At 44.7% G+C, this 18,996-nt stretch overlaps 1 protein-coding gene and 1 long non-coding RNA gene across 3 annotated transcripts; both read left to right on the top strand.

Moving 5' to 3' along the window:
- Nucleotides 1-393: 393 nt before the first annotated feature.
- Nucleotides 394-1,152, top strand: LOC103630230 (uncharacterized). Its single transcript, XR_002262877.1, has 3 exons — nt 394-668; nt 782-998; nt 1,105-1,152. It is a non-coding gene; the product is annotated as an uncharacterized lncRNA (long non-coding RNA).
- A 2,500-nt stretch (nt 1,153-3,652) lies between these two features.
- LOC103630229 (peroxisomal fatty acid beta-oxidation multifunctional protein MFP2) lies at nt 3,653-18,275 on the top strand. 2 transcript variants are annotated; one of them, XM_008651301.3, is made up of 18 exons: nt 3,653-4,189; nt 4,874-4,945; nt 5,022-5,078; nt 5,156-5,209; nt 5,296-5,363; nt 5,466-5,547; nt 13,490-13,545; nt 13,644-13,946; nt 14,015-14,101; nt 14,546-14,720; nt 14,797-14,918; nt 15,422-15,585; nt 15,666-15,920; nt 16,560-16,681; nt 16,796-16,917; nt 17,341-17,489; nt 17,593-17,731; nt 17,843-18,275. In XM_008651301.3, exons 1-18 carry the CDS (start codon nt 4,096-4,098, stop codon nt 17,876-17,878), a joined length of 2,157 nt encoding a protein of 718 aa, XP_008649523.1. In that variant the 5' UTR covers nt 3,653-4,095; the 3' UTR covers nt 17,879-18,275. The 2 variants fall into 2 exon arrangements, with proteins under 2 accessions (XP_008649523.1, XP_008649524.1); XM_008651302.4 differs by lacking the exon at nt 14,015-14,101.
- Nucleotides 18,276-18,996: the final 721 nt, after the last annotated feature.

Below are 18,996 nucleotides of genomic sequence, written 5' to 3'. Positions count from 1 at the left end.
TTGTCGTGCGAACGCCCCATTCGTGATGCCCCCTATCAGTTTTAGAGGTAGTGTTTATTTGTAGCGAGACGGGGATCAAGATCGAGGGGTGAACTGAAGCTGACTACGTACGTACTGGTTGATTATCTTGGTTCTCGATTTGTGCATGCGTAGGTGGCGAGGAGCGGACCCCAGATCCAAAGCCCCGGTGGAACCCCAGGCCGGAGCAGATCCGAATTCTGGAGGCCATCTTCAACTATGGCTTCCGCGGCGGTGCCCCTTGCTGCGTCATCGGGAAGCGCTGCGAGCGTGGCGACCGCTGGGCTCACAGCTTTGCATGCAAGTACTAATGATGTTGTCGTCAACTATGATCTGCTGCAAGGTAATCTTGGAGTACCATTTTTAAATGTCCGTACATTTTTTTTCCTCAATACATTATTATTGTATCACCGTATGCTTGGATTGTGTTCGTATGGATTGGGGCTGTCACTTTCAGTGCTTCACATCACATGATTAGGAGGTCCTTTCTCTCGCATAGTTATATTGGATCTTTCTTCAGGTAGTTTCATTTTATCGGTGAGCTGGAGGGGATCACAGAGGATATTCTACTCGCACACGGTCCTCACGCAGAAGAGCCGCTGGGCACCGTGTGGATCGCCGCGCACTTCGAGCTCTTCGAGCAACGTCAGGTCCGTCGGCTCCGCCCATCCCTCTGTCGTCAGCACGTTTTCCCCTTACCTCTGTCGTCCGCTGGTAGAAATAACGGGATAAATTTCTGCTCCCATTGTTTCTTTGGCGACAGATTCTTTCGAGCATCCGGTGGAGGCTTAAAAGTGCAGTGCTCTCTATGGCCTCCGGCGCAAATGCAGTGGAATCATGCGACACAAGGTCAATCGTGTGAGGAATTGGTCCCCAACTAGCATCCCACAAGTTAAACAGAGAAGGGGATTCTTTGGGTTTTGGTTCAGAACTCCCGTGTAGATGATTTCCCAGTATTACGGGTTTCTGTCCATATTTCGGTTAGTGATTATGAATTTCATCTAAAGCATGGTTCTTGTCACAGAGTTTATGCATAATCGCAAAAGAAAAAAACCAGTCATTACCCGCCTATTTTGTTTCTTGCAGGGAATATTTTAAACTCTGTTGACATTCTCTTGTGTAACACTAACAATGAGAAATTTGGAATTTTGCCATTATGAGAACTGGACTTCGCTGGATTGCCATTAAATTTGTGGGTTTCGTTCGAGTGCCATTATCAACCAAGACACATACGCTGAAATGCCTTTTGGCTATTTAACAAAAAGAAAAACTAATTTATTTGGGTTAGAGATGGCGCACGGACTCATTTACCCTTCTCTTCTCCGTTTCGCCGCTCCGCTAAGTGAATGACCACTTCGTGTGGTTGCACTCCAGCGCGATGGGCACCAGAGCTGAGGCCATCTCCCATACCAGCATCATCGTAGTGGATGTTTGTTCCTCCTGCTCTCGAGATCAGGCTCGCCGGCGCCGAGCACCTCGGTCTGTGCTTCCGCGCCACCGGCTTGCGCGTCAGCCTCCGCCCACGGAGAAGCCGGAGCCGCCTCCTCGCCGTCCTCTGACGCCCGACGCAGTTGCTACAGCCCACGGCGGCAGCGTAGAGGCGCTCGACGATGCTATCGCGGCGCGCGCGAAGCTCGTCGGGGCGGCCGCGTCCAGCGCTGCGTCAACCAGCGCCCACAGGTTGCCCCCGAAGGCGTCCAGCGCGCGGCCCCGGCGAAATGGAGAAGAGAAGGGCAAATGAGTCCGTGTGCCCTCTCTAACCCAATTAAATTGGTTTTTCTATTTATTAAATAGCCAACAGGCATTTCAGCGTATGTGTCTTGGTTGATAATGGCACTTGAACGAAACCCACAAATTTGATGGCAATCCAGCGAAGTCCAGTTCTCATAATGGCAAGATTCCAAATTTCTCCACTAACAATGTGTGGCGCACTCTGGTTGCTGCAAGTTGCTGACATACTACGGGCTCTAGCCCGTCAACACCATGTTCTAGGCATCCCCGGCGTCTGGCGCGACCACGACGGCGAATGGCATCGACTGTCATGTGTGGAGCAACAACTGACGGGTGTTGTGTTTCCAGTGCGACGCGTGCAAGGACCGATGGTTTAGTTCATAGATGTTTGGGGTTTGGTGACTATTTAGTTTAATATGTCTGTAGTGTTTTGATGTTTATACCTACCAAATGTTGACACAATTATATTACAAATAGCACCTATTAGGGCTTTATGAAGATTATATTCCAAAATAATGCCACAAATGTTCAGAGCTAACACTTGGATGGCTATGCATTCTTTGTTGTTGGGTAGTATGCAGCAGGCGGGCTGGCAGTGCCTCAGGAAGTGTGGCTTCGGCGGGAGTGGCTCTGGAAGTAGCGCGCGGCCAAGCCCGCGGCCTTGTAGAGCGCACGATCCGTGTCGGCCATGACGCGCGCGGCGGGGCGCTCGTACAGCTCGACCCATGCCGCCTGCCACAGGAGCTCGGCGAGCTTCATGGTGCGGGATTGTAGCTCCGTGCAGTCCGCCCTGAGGCACTGCCAGCCCGCCTGCTGCGCCACCCGGTCCGCGAGCTAGATGGGCTTGGCCAGCATCGCCTTCGACCCCTCCCCCATCGTCGTCGCTCGGGGTTGTAGGTGAATTTTGGGCGGATAGCGTGGTGCGTCTGGGCAATCGGCAGGATAGATCACCCCCACGAACTGAACTTTAAATCGGGGGCTAACGCCGAGGGGCAGAGGGACCAAGACGGCGGCAGGGAAATGCAAGGAAAAATCCCGCCACTAACAAACCGCCGCACGCCCAGCAAGTCCAAGGCGTCGGGCGCGTGGGTTTCTAAGCTGCTTGCTTGGCTTTGGTGTGGCCGCCGGTGTGCTGTGGGCTGTGGCGTTGCCGTCTTGGGTTTCGTCGCTTGGCGAGCACAGATGAGGATCGAGGAGCGCTCGGGGCAGGTGGGTCAGTCAGTCGTGCGACCAGATACATAAATTACCATGATATTATATTTTCTCGTTGCAACGCACGAGCACTCATCTAGTTAGACATAAATCAACAATCTAAAGCCTGACTCGTGAATCTGACCCACACTACACAAGAGATATTGGAACCATGGGGTTGTGAATCGCACTATAAAAAATGTCTGGATATATTTTTTTGTTCTCAATCATTATTATTTTACAATGAGTAAAATCCTAATTTATAATTTGTTTGACCTTTTTACACTCAATTTAACTAGCTCATCTTATTAAAAAAATATTATTTTTATCTTATATCGTTTAACATATAATATAATATAAGTAGGACTTTATTTTTATAAAAAAATTGAATAAACTGTCAAACTTAATAAAAAATTAAATGAATTATAAATTGAGACAGAAAAAAACCGGCCACCACTCTCTGGGTCTCTCCCACACGATATAATTAGATATGCTCCCCGTGAAACACGGTGTGACCCTGATGGCCTGATCAAACGCCAACTCATGGTTACACTGTCACACTCACATTGGGTCACTGGGCACACGGCAATAGACTTGGTACTCCATTAATAGTTTAGCTGTAAAGAGTGACACTCCATAAATCAGTTGGCAAAACTACTAGTAGTATTTTTTTTTGAATATACTCCGCTGTGCTGTTCTCAAATCCTGGGCTCTTGGCTGTCACATCTCACAAGCATACAAAACCCCTGAGGTCCCATTCCCATCGGCCATAAAACCCAGGCCAACACGGCGCCCCGGAATCCCTCCACTCCTCCCGCCGCACTACCGTTGCCGTTGCGATTCGCGAGTCCTCCCTAGCCGCCGGGCGCCGCGCCCCGCCGGCCCTTCCTCCCGCTGCATACTACATTAGCCAGGGGCTCGGCGACCCGGTGCGGCGGTGCCAGCAGCCGCAGCCGGCAGGCAGCATCAGGCCAGCATCTCGGCCTCGGCGTGACCCGGTGGCCGCGTGGGCAGGCAGCAGACTGAGCCCTGCAAACCGCATGCACGCACGCCGCAGGCAGGCTAGCAAGCAGTCAGCTCTGTATTGATTGTGCTTTTGGAGTGGCACTAAACGTGGAAATTGACGGGCTCCGCTACTGGTAGCCGTTGCCGTAGATGGCGAGGGGCATCACCACCATGGAGGTGCGCGCCGACGGCGTGGCCGTCATCACCATCATCAACCCGCCCGTCAACGCCCTCTCGCTCGACGGTATTACTCGTCTATTCTCCCCAAATCTGTTCCCATTCACCGCGGACGCTGCGTGTTTTTTTTCCCTCGTATAGGTTCCTTCGTTTGGACACTCGGTGATTTCCCCCTCGTATAGGTTCCTTATTAGTTGAAGGATTATTGTTGGGGAATGCTCTTGGATCAATCGATCTTCGCTTGGCGTGGTAACTGTTGCCGTGGGGGAATGAACTGTTCTGTCTGCTAGTGGATGAACAGTAGTACCGCCTCGCCCATGCATAACCAGCACTTTGTTCTTTGTTCCCGTCGTTATAGCTGTATTTTGGAGTACATTTTATTTGTTTTACGCAACAAGACAACTTATGTCGGCTCTGGCGGACTGACTCTTTCCTCATCCTTTGATTGTCAATCCTACATGCTTTGTATTCTACGACTGCTGTTTGTCTGACCTGATCCGGTGCAGTGGTGAGAACCGTATGTCCGTATCACCGAGTTACAGATCATGGGTTCGAAGCAGTCTCTCCACGTTTAAGGAAAAAAGCTTGTCTTGGTTTATCTCTTACTCCGTCCCACTCATGTGAAGCCTCATACTGTCATACACTTGTGAAGCTGATAATAATTGTTCATATTCATACAACTTTGTATGATGTTTACTCTAAATCAACACCACAGACCAGACCATTAAGCCCTCTCGTTTCTGTTTTGCAGTCATAGCTAGTTTGCAGAGGAACTATGCAGAGGCTCTAAGCAGGAACGATATCAAGGCAATCGTCCTCACTGGTATATCACCCAAATAAGTTTCTTGTCAAGTGTCCTACGCTAGTGCCATGTTTCTAGTGCTTTTCTTGTTGCACAGGTTCCAAAGGAAGGTTTTGTGGTGGATTCGATATAGCCGCGTTTGAAAATAAGCCAAGTAAGAATGACAGTTCTGTCCAAGTATTTTCTGGCCCTTTTTACTCCTGGATAACTAAATAATTTACATGTCATTAGAAAATGAGAAGCCTGGATCCATGTCTATTGATTTTTTGACTGACATAGTGGAAGGTAATTTATCATGTTCTTGCATTAAGCACGCATGTTCGTAAGCAAGTATAGTCCATTGTTGAGACATCGAGTGTTTGTGCTGCCAGATGCTCACAAACCGTCAGTGGCTGCTATAGATGGCATTGCTCTAGGTGGTGGATTGGAGGTTGCGATGGTATATGTCTAAGTTGTTTTTCGTCATATCATGCTTTAGATTGCTGTATTTTTTGCTCAAACACTTGCCTATTTCTTATACGTCGAAAATCTTTCTGTGCAGGTTTGCCATGCTCGCATTTCAACACCGTCAGCTCAGTTAGGACTACCTGAACTTCAACTTGGAATCATTCCTGGAATGGGAGGTATTCTCAACCCCCCAACATATACTCTCATAAATGACCCAATATTTTCTCAACCTCCTCTATTTATGGTGTTTTAGCTTTAAGCCTAAACGTTAATATGCTTGATCCTGCACTTATCTCCTTTTGGCAAAAGGATCCTTGCACCCATGCTCGGATTTCCACGATGAACGGTATATGAAAGTGTTCCTGCCACAAAAGTAGAATTAAATCTTCGGTAATTCTCAATGATACATTGACATATTTGCTGGACATACTAGAACCATAACATGTTGGATGTAGCTCCTCCAAACAGGCTTGATGTGTTCAAGTGGATGCCTAGAGGGGTGGGGGTGAATAGGCTCTACAAAAAATGTTCACTAAAAATTAGCACATAAAGTACCAAAACATAGCACATTGCCCCAAACCTGGTCTAGTTGAGGTGTGAAGCCAACATAGTCAGGTTGTGATGGCGGCTTGATCGCCTTTGTCAGAAGTTGCGAGCCTTGTTCGGAATTTTTGAGGTCTGGCACCTAAATGTGCTTCGCCGCTTTGTCGAGACTTCCAAGGTTCGACGCACAGATGTGCTTTGAGCCTCTCGCCTCTTCTAGATAGATGCAACTTCATGTATGGCTATTTTTAGATGTCTGAACACTTTCACACAATCCCCGCAAACACAAATCACCACAACCGAGTAGCACAAGCGGAAATACAAATAGATATGCAATATGAACAAATGTGAGGCAAACCAATCGAGAGTCATGGAGAGTTTCACTAGAGTTTGGGCCACCCCGAGACGCAATACCAAAGATCTTCGACTTGCTCAAGTTCTTTAGAATAGTACAACACTCACAAGGCTTTTCAAGCTCTCTACAGCCACAAAGGCAAGCTCACAGAACTTGGGATCTGTCTCTAATCAAGATTTGGCTTTCTCTAATCACACACCCACAAAGAGAGAGAGAGAGGAGTGCCCAAGGGCTATCTGGTCGTGGGTGAGGAGTGGGGTGGAGTGCACTAGCAATCTTGGAAGTGGGATATGGAGTGGTATTTATAGCCATCAATCCCCAACTAGCCGTTTGAGCTAACAGCTAACTCGACAAACCCGGCCTAGCCGGGATGGGAAGCCAACCTGGCCAGGTTTTTAAACCCATCTAGTTGTTGGCAAAAGGCAGCCTAGTTGGCCCCTGGCCTGCCTGACCGACTTTGTCTTAATGTGTTGTAGATTCTTTTGTGGGCCGGCATTATGCTAGGCGCCAGATTTAGTTTGTTAAGAAGTGCTAAAAGTTAGGCAATAATTAAGGAAGCTTATCCTCCCGGGAGAGTTATCTTATCCCCTAGAAAATTTGTAATATGGTTAGGCACCTAAGCTATAAAGGTGGCCTTAGATTGTACTAGGAGACCATCAAAGAAGTTGTACCTGTGGGTGCGGCTGCTTGATCACCCTAGCAAGTCCTACGCCATCTGGTGATCTCAGCTCCCAGCCGCCACACAGAGTACCCTATTCCCTGCGTTCTTCTACTCAATCCACCTTGATATCCCACCCTTCGTGGTGCACTCCTCCCCGCTCTGCGCATCGCAGCCGGGTTCACAACAATTTGGTATCAGATTCCAAAGCTGCAGCGACATCCATGTCCGGCAGCGACGAAGATCCTGGGAAGATGACTGACTCTGAGAAGCTAGACCGTATTCTAGGACAGCTGGCCACAATGAACAACCACCTAGACGCCCACGCTCAACGGCTCGCTCTCCTAGAACAGGAACCTGTTCAGCCGATAGGATCACCGCTAGCGCCGCCTCTGGTCGCGACTACCCTGTCCACGGGTCCTGCCCTGGAGAGTCACGCAGGTGCAGAGCTCCCCAGTTCTGGCGCTTACATTGGCGGATTTGGCGGTGGTCGCCGAGCTCCACTGCACAGCAGCCACCGTGATCGCTATGAAGACGGCGGACCACGGCGACCAAATTTTACCTTTCCCCACTTTGACGGTGAAGCTGACCCCTTGCCTTGGATCAACAAATGCGACACATATTTTCGCGGCATGAGCGTTCATCAAGATGAGCGGGTTTGGCAGGCATCCTTGCACTTGGAAGGCGTCGCAGCGGAGTGGTTTTATGCCCTGGAGCGTGACATTGGTTGCGTACTCACTTGGTCAAGGTTTATAGAATTCCTCCAGATGCGTTTTGGGCCACCACTCCGTTTCAATGGCATGGCTGACTTGAAAGCATTGCAGCGCACCGGCACCGTCGAAGACTACACTCGACCGTTTTTAACAATCCTGTGCCGTTGACATGAATCATCGGCAGCAGACCAACATGTACACAGTAGGATTGGGGGAGCCCCTACACACTGATGTGGAGATGGAGATGCCAGAGACACTTCAACGGGCAAAGCATTTGGCCCGAGTGTATGAGAGGTGTCTGCTGCTATCTGCCAGCTCCAGCACACCTCATATCAGGCACCAGCAGAGCCATCCAAATCCTCAACAATTGCAACAACACGACCGACGTCATCGGCCTCCAGCAGGCCTCGCTTCCGGTGTCTATCTCCTAAGGAGATCGCTGCTAAGCGAGCCAATGGCGAATGTTACCATTGCAAAGAGAAATATTCTCCTGATCACAAGTGTACTGGTCACGGCGTGTTCCTGCTAGAATTGGAGGAAGATGACACCACCACAGAAACTGGTTCACCAGAAGACTTGGGTATTTCGCTGCAGGCTATGACCAGAATAGGAGTCGCTGACACCCTCAGACTTCCGGTCAGCATCAATGGCATCACACTCACTGCATTGGTTGATTTAGGTTCTACCCACACTTTTCTTTGTGACACTGCTGTGTCGCACGTGGGCTTACAAGTGGTTCCTCAACCCGGTTTCTCAATAAAAGTGGCCAATGGCGAGCGCATATCCAGCAGGGCAGGGTCACTACCACACTCACCATCGACACTGAGGATTTCCCCACAACATGTACTCCTTACCATTGGACGGCTTCGATCTAGTTCTAGCGGTTGAGTGGTTGCGGTCTTTAGGACCCGTCATATGTAATTTTGACAACCACACTATGGCATTCTGGCGCCAAGGACGGCTGATCCGCTTGACAGGCATGGGGGACCCGATTCTCTGCAGCACAGCCGTTGACAAAAGCCGAGAATGCATGGAGGAACTTCTACAATCTTTTGCTGCTTTGTTTGAAGAACCACACGGTTTGCCGCCTTCGCGTCGCCATGATCATCATATTCGGTTACTGTCTGGAACAGAACCGGTGGCAGTGCGACCATACAAATACCCCAACTTTTGAAGGATGAAATCGAGAGGCAGTGTGACCAAATGTTGCAGCAGGGGATCATTCGTGAGTGCACATCAGCATTTTCATCGCCCGTCTTGTTGGTGAAGAAGGCAGACAATACATGGCGGTTTTGTATCGACTATCGTGAGTTGAATGCAAAAACAGTAAAAGACAAGTTTCCTATCCCGGTGGTTGATAAACTTCTAGATGAGCTACGGGGTTCATGCTGTTAGGAAAGTAATCCTTGATTGGTGCTAGTTTACTTATTCTGTTTTAGGAAATAGCTAGTATGGTAGTGGATCAGTCTTATATGGACGGATCCAATCAGCAAGATCAGGACTGATAGCAGTCCGGATTATTACCTTGTAATAGCTAGTTTGTTTCCTTATGAAAGTCTATAAATATATGGCCTTAGAGGCTAAGAAAAGGCAGTCAATAGGACGCCACCAAATCTGCTGTGTTCCCCTCCAAAAGTTCGCGTGCGTGTGAGTCCCTGGGAGGTTTTTCTTATACCTGAAGAACTTACCTGGGAGGTAGGAACTCGCCGGCAACCTGCAGGGTTGTCTCTCCGGCGCAGATTCCAACACATGCTTCTTCACCAAGCTTGATGTTCGCAGTGGATATCATCAAGTCCGAATGCATCCCAGCGACATCCACAAGATAGCTTTCCGGACACATTGTGGTCATTTCGAGTTTCTTGTAATGCCATTTGGCCTTAACAATGCACCATCCACTTTCCAGGCTCTCATGAATGACATCATGAAGCCCTTCATCCGGAAGTTCACACTTGTTTTCTTCGACGACTTCTTGATATATAGTTCGTCTTGGACAAACCACCTGAGGCATGTAAAGCAGGTGTTCCAGCTGCTAAATGACAACAAGCTGGTTCTCAAGTGTTCCAAATGCTCCTTCGGTGAACCGGCAGTGTCGTATCTTGGACATATTGTATCAGCACAGGGGGTCGCCATGGATCCATCTAAAGTGGATGCAGTGGAGTCGTGGCCAATACCGCGTACCCTTAGAGCTCTCCGCGGTTTTCTTGGTCTTACAGGATATTATCACAAGTTCATAGCTGGTTATGGGTCCGTTGCAAGCCCTCTCACTGCTCTTCTAAAAAGGGATGCCTTCCAGTGGACAGATGAGGCAGCAGAGGCTTTTTGCCAGCTGAAACAATCACTATTAACAACACCACTTCTTCAGTTACCCGATTTCACCATAAGATTCTTCATGGACTGTGATGCGTCGGGCTCAGGATTTGGGACAGTTCTACACCAAGGGGATGGAGCCATAGCATTTTTCAGCAGGCCTGTGTCTTGCCATCATCAGAAACTGCCAGCCTATGAGAGGGAATTGATTGGATTGGTCAAAGCAGTTCATCATTGGAGACCATATGTATGGGGTCGACCATTCACAGTCCGGACTGACCATTATAGATTGAAGTTCTTGCTCGATCAACGATTGTCAATGATTCCTCAACACACGTGGGTCAGCAAGCTTTTTGGATATGACATCACGGTGGAATATCGTCCAGGCAAACTCAATGGCGCAGCGGATGCGCTATCCCGTCGGGATGAGGATATGGGAACTATGTACACCATCTCCTCTCCTTCCTTTGATTTATTTGCTACTTTAAAGGCAGAAGCTGAATCTGATCCATAGGTGGCTGCAATCTGCAAGCAGTTGGCTGACGGCACTGCTAGTCCGGGATGGACTACAACGGATGGTCTACTACGGTTCAAGGGCAAAGTATTCATTCCAGAGGCATCGTCATTATGCTCTGTACTTCTTGCCCAAGCTCATGAATCTGGCCATGAAGGCGTGCAAAAGACAGTTCACAGGTGGAGAACGTCTTTTTACAGTCCAAAAGCACTCCACCGAGTACGTGAGTTCGTGCGCAATTGTGCAGTTTGCCAACGCAACAAGACTCAGCACCTTCATCTAGCTGGTTTGCTGCAACCCTTGCCCATTCCTTCTATGGTTTGGGCTGACATATCAATGGACTTCATTGAGGGCTTTCCAAAGGTGGGTGGCAAGTCAGTAGTGCTTACAGTTGTAGACTGATTCTCGAAGTATGGCCATTTCATTGTCGTGGGCCACACCCCTACACGGCAGTCTCAGTGGCGAAGGCTTTCTTCGATGATATTGTTGAACTCCATGGTCTACCATGTTCCATTGTAAGTGATCGTGACACTGTTTTCACTAGCCAGTTTTGGACTGAACTGTTTCACATGGCTGGGGTTAAGTTACAGATGAGCTCAGCCTTCCACCCACAATCAGATGGTCAAACAGAAGTGGTGAACCGGATTATTACTATGTACCTCCGTTGTCTCGCTGGGGATCGGCCTAAATCGTGGTTGAAGTGGCTCCCATGGGCTGAATATTGCTATAATTCATCATATGAGTCTGCTCTAAAGTGCTCGCCATTCAAAGTAGTGTATGGCAGGGACCCCCCTCCTATGGTTTCCTACCAGCCAGGGAACTCCAAAGTAGCAGCCATTGATGTCCAGCTGCAGGACATAGATGCATTTCTTGAGGAAATCAAAGCACGTCTAGTGCAAGCTCAAGTCACTATGAAAAGTTACCAGGATCAGCGTCGCAGAGAAGTGGAATTCAGTGTGGGAGATTGGGTCTGGCTACGGCTACAACAGTGAACGGCTGTAGGGGTCACTACGGCTTCTCCCTCCAAGTTGGGACCAAAATTTTATGGTCCATATCAGATCACACAAAAGATAGGGGAGGTGTCTTACAAGTTGCAACTACCACCAAATGCACGCATTCATGACGTTTTCCATGTTGCTCTCTTGAAGAAGTTCGAAGGCACCGTGCCAACACAGCTGGTCCCCTTACCACCCTTGTTACATGGGCGGGTTATTCCATCTCCTGAGAAGCTCCTCCGAGCAAGGCTGAATAGAGGAGTCTGGGAGCTGCTGGTAAAATGGGTAGGGCGCTCAGAAGCAGATACATCATGGGAAGAAGTTGAGGCATTTAAACGCCAATATCCACATGTGGCGCTCGCGGATGAGCTGTTTGTTGGGGAGGGGGGAAGTGTTGTAGATTCTTTTGTGGGCCGACATTATGCTAGGCGCCAGATTTAGTTTGTTAAGAAGTGCTAAAAGTTAGGCAATAATTAAGGAGGCTTATCCTCCCGGGAGAGTTATCTTATCCCCTAGAAAATCTGTAATATGGTTAGGCACCTAAGCTATAAAGGTGGCCTTAGATTGTACTAGGAGACCATCAAAGAAGTTGTACCTGTGGGTGTGGCTGCTTGATCACCCTAGCAAGTCCTACGCCATCTGGTGATCTCAGCTCCCAGCCGCCACACAGAGTACCCTATTCCCTGTGTTCTTCTACTCAATCCACCTTGATATCCCACCCTTCGTGGTGCACTCCTCCCCGCCCTGCGCATCGCAGCTGGGTTCACAACATAAGGCTAAGGTTGAGTTGAGCTCTTCTCACTCTTTCTTCTCTCTCTCTCTCTCTTAGGTTTATTTCTAGGCTTTATTAAGCACTTTTTTTCTCAAACTTTAGTGATGCATCCCTCTTGATAGTATGGTAAAGCTCAACTTAAATAAATATAAAAAATTGGAATCTCCAATTTTAGCTTTTCTTTAATTCAAACTTGATTGCCATTTTGATCATTTGTATTGTTGAGGGTCTTCATCACTTCAACCTCTTGAGCTTGTCCATCTTGAGCATGTGACTTGTCTCAGGTTTCAAATCACTCTGAACATTTGATTGATCTTCCACATTGACAAACACCACTTGATTAGTGCCTCAATTAAATGCAAGTAAATTCATTCTTCACTTTTAGCTAGGTCCGTCGGTCGCCAAGCTGTCGCTTGCCCTTCATATTTCGCTTAGTAGTAGTACCTCAAAGAGATCTCATTATTATCTTTACCGACTCAAGATTAACATGCCTTGTAACTTGTAATGCTTCCAACCATAATTTGAATACCATTCCATTTGTATTATTGCCTCGGGCTTGAACTAGATTGTTTTCGTTATCCTTCACAAGCTTGGCAACTATTTCTTGTCAATAACCATGGACTCAATTGATATATATGTGATCACCACATGAACCATGAGTCCAATAAATATTAATAAATCTAGGACTAAACACACGTAAGTCTCATAAATATTATTAGTCCCTTAACTGTGTTGTCATTCTACTTAACGAAAACCCACTTAGGGTCTAGATACACTTTCATACATACAGTGGGAATTGGGTTACATTAAAAAAACAGTGGGAATTGGGGAGTACAAAGGGAAATGGTTTGCTAGCAAAAGTTCAGTTGAAGCACTGCTCTAACTATAATAATTATTTAAAAGAGCATGTAATGGATAATTACTGCTAACCATACCGGTAACCCTGTGCTGAAGATATTAACCATTCAAGATAGCAACCTATATTTACCCACAAACAATGGTTATTGTAACATAGTTAGACTATCTTCAGCAGCTTACTCATCCCCACCTCCATATTCAAACTCCACTTAGCGAACAGTGCAGTCTATAGTGCAAAACAGTGTTTTACACAACCATATGGGTAAACTGCTAGAGATAGTCTTAGGCTTCAAAGTTCTAAGTAGTTACATTTTGTCAACTTTTGTAAGATATGGTAATGCCAAGAGGTGTCTTCCTTGATTTGTTTTCCGTTTTCTATGTTGAAATTCTTAACTTTTTGCAGGGACACAACGTCTTCCCCGTCTTGTTGGTCTGCCAAAAGCCCTTGAGATGATGTTGGTAAGCTTGAATTGTTTTTATATAAGGTGCAGTGTTAGTCATGACAGAATCCTACATGAGACTGTTGTTGACTTAGTGCTTGTGTATTCTCCTAATAGACATCAAAGACTATAAAAGGCAAGATGGCACATGAACTCGGTTTAGTTGATGCTGTTACCTCAGCTAATAAATTGGTCAACACTGCCTGTTCCTGGGCTCTGGAAATTTTTGAAAAGAAGAAACCATGGTTCAAAAGTCTCCACAGAACTGATAGACTTCCAGATCTTGAGGAAGTGAAGGATATTCTGAAATTTGCAAGAGTTCAAGCTGAAATGAAGGCTGCTAATGTTCAGCATCCAATAGTTTGCATTGATGTTATTAAAGAAGGAATAATCTCTGGCCCTCGTGCAGGCCTCATGAAGGTAAACCAACAATTGGTGCTATTTCAGTATTGCCCCAGTGCTTCTTAGTATATATTCATTTCCAACAGGAAGTGCTCTCTGGGAAAATGCTTGAGCAGTCTCAAACAAGCAAAAGCTTAAGGCACTTTTTTTTTGCTCAGCGTGCCACTTCAAAGGTTGGTAGAAATATGAGGTCAAAGCATTTTTAAGGCATCCATTTTCATTCATATAATCAGCCATATTTAGAACTTTGATTTATTTATTATTATAAATTCTTTTAAGGATGGTTGTCATCTTTCATGCTCTTTAACCAAATATGTTGATGGTCATAATGAGTTTATTTATTGTAATTTATAGATAAATCAAGTCGTGATATGATACTGAAGTTAATTTCTGGATATTTGTGATGTAGTTGCATGATATTTGTTACTGCAGTAAGCTCCTTTTCAAGTGCCTTTTGGGCGTATATAGTAGATGGGCCTTATACACTTTATAACATCAATATAAATATAATTGTCTCAAATTACAAATGCTAACACATTCCTTTTCTTAAAGATATGCATTACAAATCCATGTTACTACCTTTCATTTATCTGACCATATCAACCTATCACCACCAGATTCCAAATATTACCAACATAGGTTTGACAGCACGGAAAATTAAAAAGGCAGCTATCGTTGGGGGTGGTCTAATGGGATCCGGAATTGCAACAATACTGATATTGAACAACTTTAATGTTGTCTTGAAAGAAGTAAATGAACAGTTCTTATCTGCTGGCATTAACAGAATTAAAGGTACACTTTTATTTGTTGCACTTTTTTTTTGGAATTGCCTTCATAGTTCCTCAGAAGTTTGTTCTCTTGTGTTCAGTGAATTTGCAAAGTCTTGTCAGAAAGGGTCAACTTACTGAAGAAGATTATGAAAAGAAGCTTTCTCTGCTATGTGGTGCTCTTGACTATGAACAGTTCAGAGATACAGATGTAGTAATTGAGGTAGACCCAGTTTCTATTATATTCACCACTCTCTGATTAATATGAGACAGCGGTGCTTATTCAGCTTTGTCACCTATATAGAGACATAGCTTTATATCATGTGCATAGGTATAACTAGTTATGTCTTATAACACCAGAATCAATCAAGTATCTAAGAAACAAAGAAAAAATCTTATCTGATGGTTAAGAAAGAAAGTATTGTAATGGCTATTTGACAAAAGCCACAAAACTTTTACCTTTGAGTGTGGTTTGAACTATTGATTTACGTAATTGGAAGTAACGGATTATGTTTATGACGAAATGTAGGCGAGTCCTGGCAGCATATTACTTAATACTTATTACGTTCTTGGCTTCTCGCGACAAAAAAGACATATTGTCCTTGTTGCTTACTTTGTACAATAGCTTGTAAATTCACTAGATCCTTACTTCCTTAGTATACTAAACCTGAATTATTTACTTAGCTAAAGTTCAAAAGACAATGATCTTGATGGCTGCTTGAACAGGCGGTAATTGAGGATATGGTGCTGAAGCAGCAAATATTTTCTGACCTTGAGAAGTATTGCCATCATAATTGCATATTTGCAACAAACACTTCAACAATAGACCTGAACATAATTGGTCAGAAGACAGCTTCTCAGGACCGCATTGTTGGTGCACACTTCTTTAGGTAGTGTGTTTTGCACCTACATGGCTACATTCTGTTTCCCTTTTCTCAAACCATGTATCTAATTCATGCATGATTTTCAGTCCAGCTCATGTCATGTCACTGTTGGAAATAGTTTGTACTCATCATACTTCCTCTCAAGTTATTGTGGACCTGATTGATTTGGCAAAGAAAATACAGAAAACACCAATAGTTGTTGGCAACTGCACAGGTTTCGCTGTCAACCGGATGTTCTTTCCTTACGCTCAGGCAGCTTCTTTTCTTGTTGATTATGGTCTGGATGTGTATCACATAGATCATGTGATCACACAATTTGGAATGCCAATGGGGCCCTTCCGGTAAGTAGCTACGCATGGCCTTTTGTTATTGTCTTCAGGAATCGAGTTTGAATATAGCCATGCTTTTTCTTGTTTGCTGTGATTTGTCTGAAACTATGTGATCTTTCCATTACAATTAATTTGGTTGAAGCAGCTTCCTGCATTAGAAGAATCAAGATTTTTACCTTGTTTTTTTTGGTGCAATAGGAACCAAGTAGATTCTGAAACTTTCGACAAAGGGATGAGTGCTTGCACTACTACTATTTTGTATCAGCCATCTGTCACATGCAGTCCTTGTTTTCTTCCATTGTCTTGCTGTTGAGTTATCCGTCTTCAACCTGATAACTCATACAGATCTTTGGTTAAGTAAATTTATGGGCTGAACAGAATGCATTTATGGCATGTTTTCTTCCTCATGTATGCTTTGTAGAATTCATTTATGTGTCGCTTGCCTTTTCTTTGAAGCATATGTACCGGTTGCTTTTGGTAATGGTATACTTGTATTGCTCTTATCTTGTTTCTTCTTTCCATTTTTTGCATTAAGTAGGTCAGCAGCAACATTCCAGTTATCCGATTCAGATTCATTGCGACACCTTGTTTTGTCTCAACAGATAACTGTTTGATTGACAGTGGGTTTCGTTTTGATAATTTATCATACAGATTAGCCGATCTTGTTGGTTTTGGTGTTGCTATTGCTACAAGAAAGCAATATTACCAAAGTTATCCTGAGCGAAGTTACAAATCAATGCTTCTTCAGATTCTTGTTGAGGATAATAGGACAGGTGCTTTCAGGCTCAAAATACCTTGACACATAGTTTGCTTCAAATTGAGTCCAAATGATTTTGTTCTTCTAACAGCTGCAGCTTTTCTTATATTTTTATTTGTGGAATGTTCAGGTGAATCTTCTTGTAAGGGCTTCTATGTATATGATGATAAACGCAAAGCCTCTCGAGATCCTGATTTTGGGAAGTACATTGAAAAATCAAGGAACATGGCAGGTGTTATGCAAGATCCTAAGGTCATGATCAATTCAACCTTAGTTTTTTTGCTCTTTTTCTAAGGAGGATCTGCATGTGTTCTATCATTTTTCTACATGCACACTTCTCTAGATGATCTAAAATAAATGCATAACGGCTGGACATGTTGCTGAGAATTGTAGGAAATTAGGTGCTTTGGTAAGGCAATTTATGAAAAAAATATAACTTTTCCATTACAAGTAAAAAAAGGTTTACAGGGAACTATCTGGCTACTAGTTATAAAAACTTAGTAAAAATAGCATGCAAGAAGATTTCAAACTTTGGATTTTGGGATTTACAGTCTGGTATCAACCATTACACTCTAAATGCTAATCTCTTTACACACAGTAGTGGCTTTATTGTTATTTTGTTTCAAGTTATAAGATATATATGTCAGATCTGACAGTTGATTTCCTTTCCCTCAGCTGATGAAACTAACAGATAATGACATCGTGGAGATGATCTTCTTTCCTGTGGTGAATGAAGCCTGCCGAGTGCTTGATGAGGGAATTGCTCTCAAAGCATCTGACCTTGATGTAGCTTCCATTATGGGGATGGGTTTCCCTTCTTACAGGTCCAATAGCTTCTGTCCTGTGTGACTTTCACTATCTCTCGTTTCATGTCCATCCTTACTGATATAATCCTAAATCTTCCATGGAACTGCTATTTCACATCAGGGGTGGAGTAATGTTTTGGGCTGACTCGCTTGGTGCGAAATATGTGTATGACAAACTGGATGCATGGTCGAAGGATTATGGGGAGTTCTTCAGACCCTGTGAATATTTAGCTGTGAGAGCTCGTCAGGGTGCATCCCTGGTAAAGACATAGAGCATCATGTCCTTGATTTCGTTGATACATCTATGCTTCATTATCAAATGAACTTTTCTCATACTATTTTTCTTATTGGTTGATAATCTAAATTTGCAGGCTGCCAAGGTTGATGGTGTCAAATCGCGACTCTAGGGTTTTGTTGTTCATTTGTCCGGACATGCTTATACGGACTTTGGCCTCAATGACATTGAGATGTTGTGAAAACCCTTGAGCACCAACTGTTACAATCATGCAGTTGCAAAACCTGCACAAGTGAATTATACGGAGGCCTAGCGAAGTGGAAATTGCATGTGCCTTCGTGGGATTGCTGAGGATCTGCAGCAGGAATTTCTCTGAAATATTATGTGCAGTTTTCTGAAGTGATGCTGACAACTTTGCATAGAATAGTTACAGGGAGTTTCTCCTAGACGTTTTGCGGGAATATACTTTGTTGCAGTGGATTCTTATTTTTTTAAAAATAAAACTCGTGAAATCCATGGTCGTATGTACGATACTACCTCCGTTCTTTTTGAATATTTGTCATTCGCTAGTTAATTTTTTAACTAAAACACGATAAATAAAAAATAATGGAGGGAATACAACATTTCAGTTCGATCATCTGCTCAAAAAGTACACGTTCATATCGATGGAATTGCCAAAATGATGTACCGAGCTGCTTATGATTTCCACGCATTTTAATCGTACTGCTTTGTTTAAAACTGTAGCATGGTCTCATGTCTCATGGCCTGTCTTTTAAGACAGTGTTTGGTTGAGAGTTAAGAGCCTGTTTAGGGAGTTAAGAGCCTGTTTAGGATGAGTCATTTGCTATTTTGTCACTAGCAGTTGTGGACTTCTCTATTTTACCATCAGGCCAACAAATCATAGACATAAATGGTCCCACAATTCATATACACAAGGTGACATAATAGCAGAGAGCCCACATTGAGAGTGACAAAATAGCAATTTTTTCGTTTAGGATCGGCTTCATCAACTTCATCATAGAGCAACTTCATGATAAAGTTGTTAAGTTTTTTTATGTGTTTGGCTTGACCGCTTGGAGGATAACTCTTTTAGAGCATCTCCAAAAGCTCCCCAGAAGTCTCCCCTAAATCTATTTTTTGGGGAAAAACACAAAAACATGTCTCCAACAGTTCCCCTAAAGCGCCCCCAACTTTTTCATAGCCCTTAAAACTCTCTCATTTGTAGCTACAAATGAGGGGTTTTTTGGGCTCCCCAGAAACAAACTGCTGCTTTAAGGGATCTGTTGGAGA

Source organism: Zea mays, chromosome 6 (genome assembly GCF_902167145.1).
Source record: "Zea mays cultivar B73 chromosome 6, Zm-B73-REFERENCE-NAM-5.0, whole genome shotgun sequence".
Taxonomy (NCBI): domain Eukaryota; kingdom Viridiplantae; phylum Streptophyta; class Magnoliopsida; order Poales; family Poaceae; genus Zea; species Zea mays.
This window is presented reverse-complemented; position numbering and strand designations above follow the sequence as displayed.

Bases quoted from the DNA above. Each gene is read 5' to 3' on its own strand.
- LOC103630229 (XM_008651301.3), top strand. From the start codon at position 4,096: ATGGCGAGGGGCATCACCACCATGGAGGTGCGCGCCGACGGCGTGGCC. The intron at 4,946-5,021 runs GTATATCACCCA...CTTGTTGCACAG, and splicing joins CAAGGCAATCGTCCTCACTG to GTTCCAAAGGAAGGTTTTGT. The intron at 5,548-13,489 runs GTATTCTCAACC...AACTTTTTGCAG, and splicing joins AATCATTCCTGGAATGGGAG to GGACACAACGTCTTCCCCGT.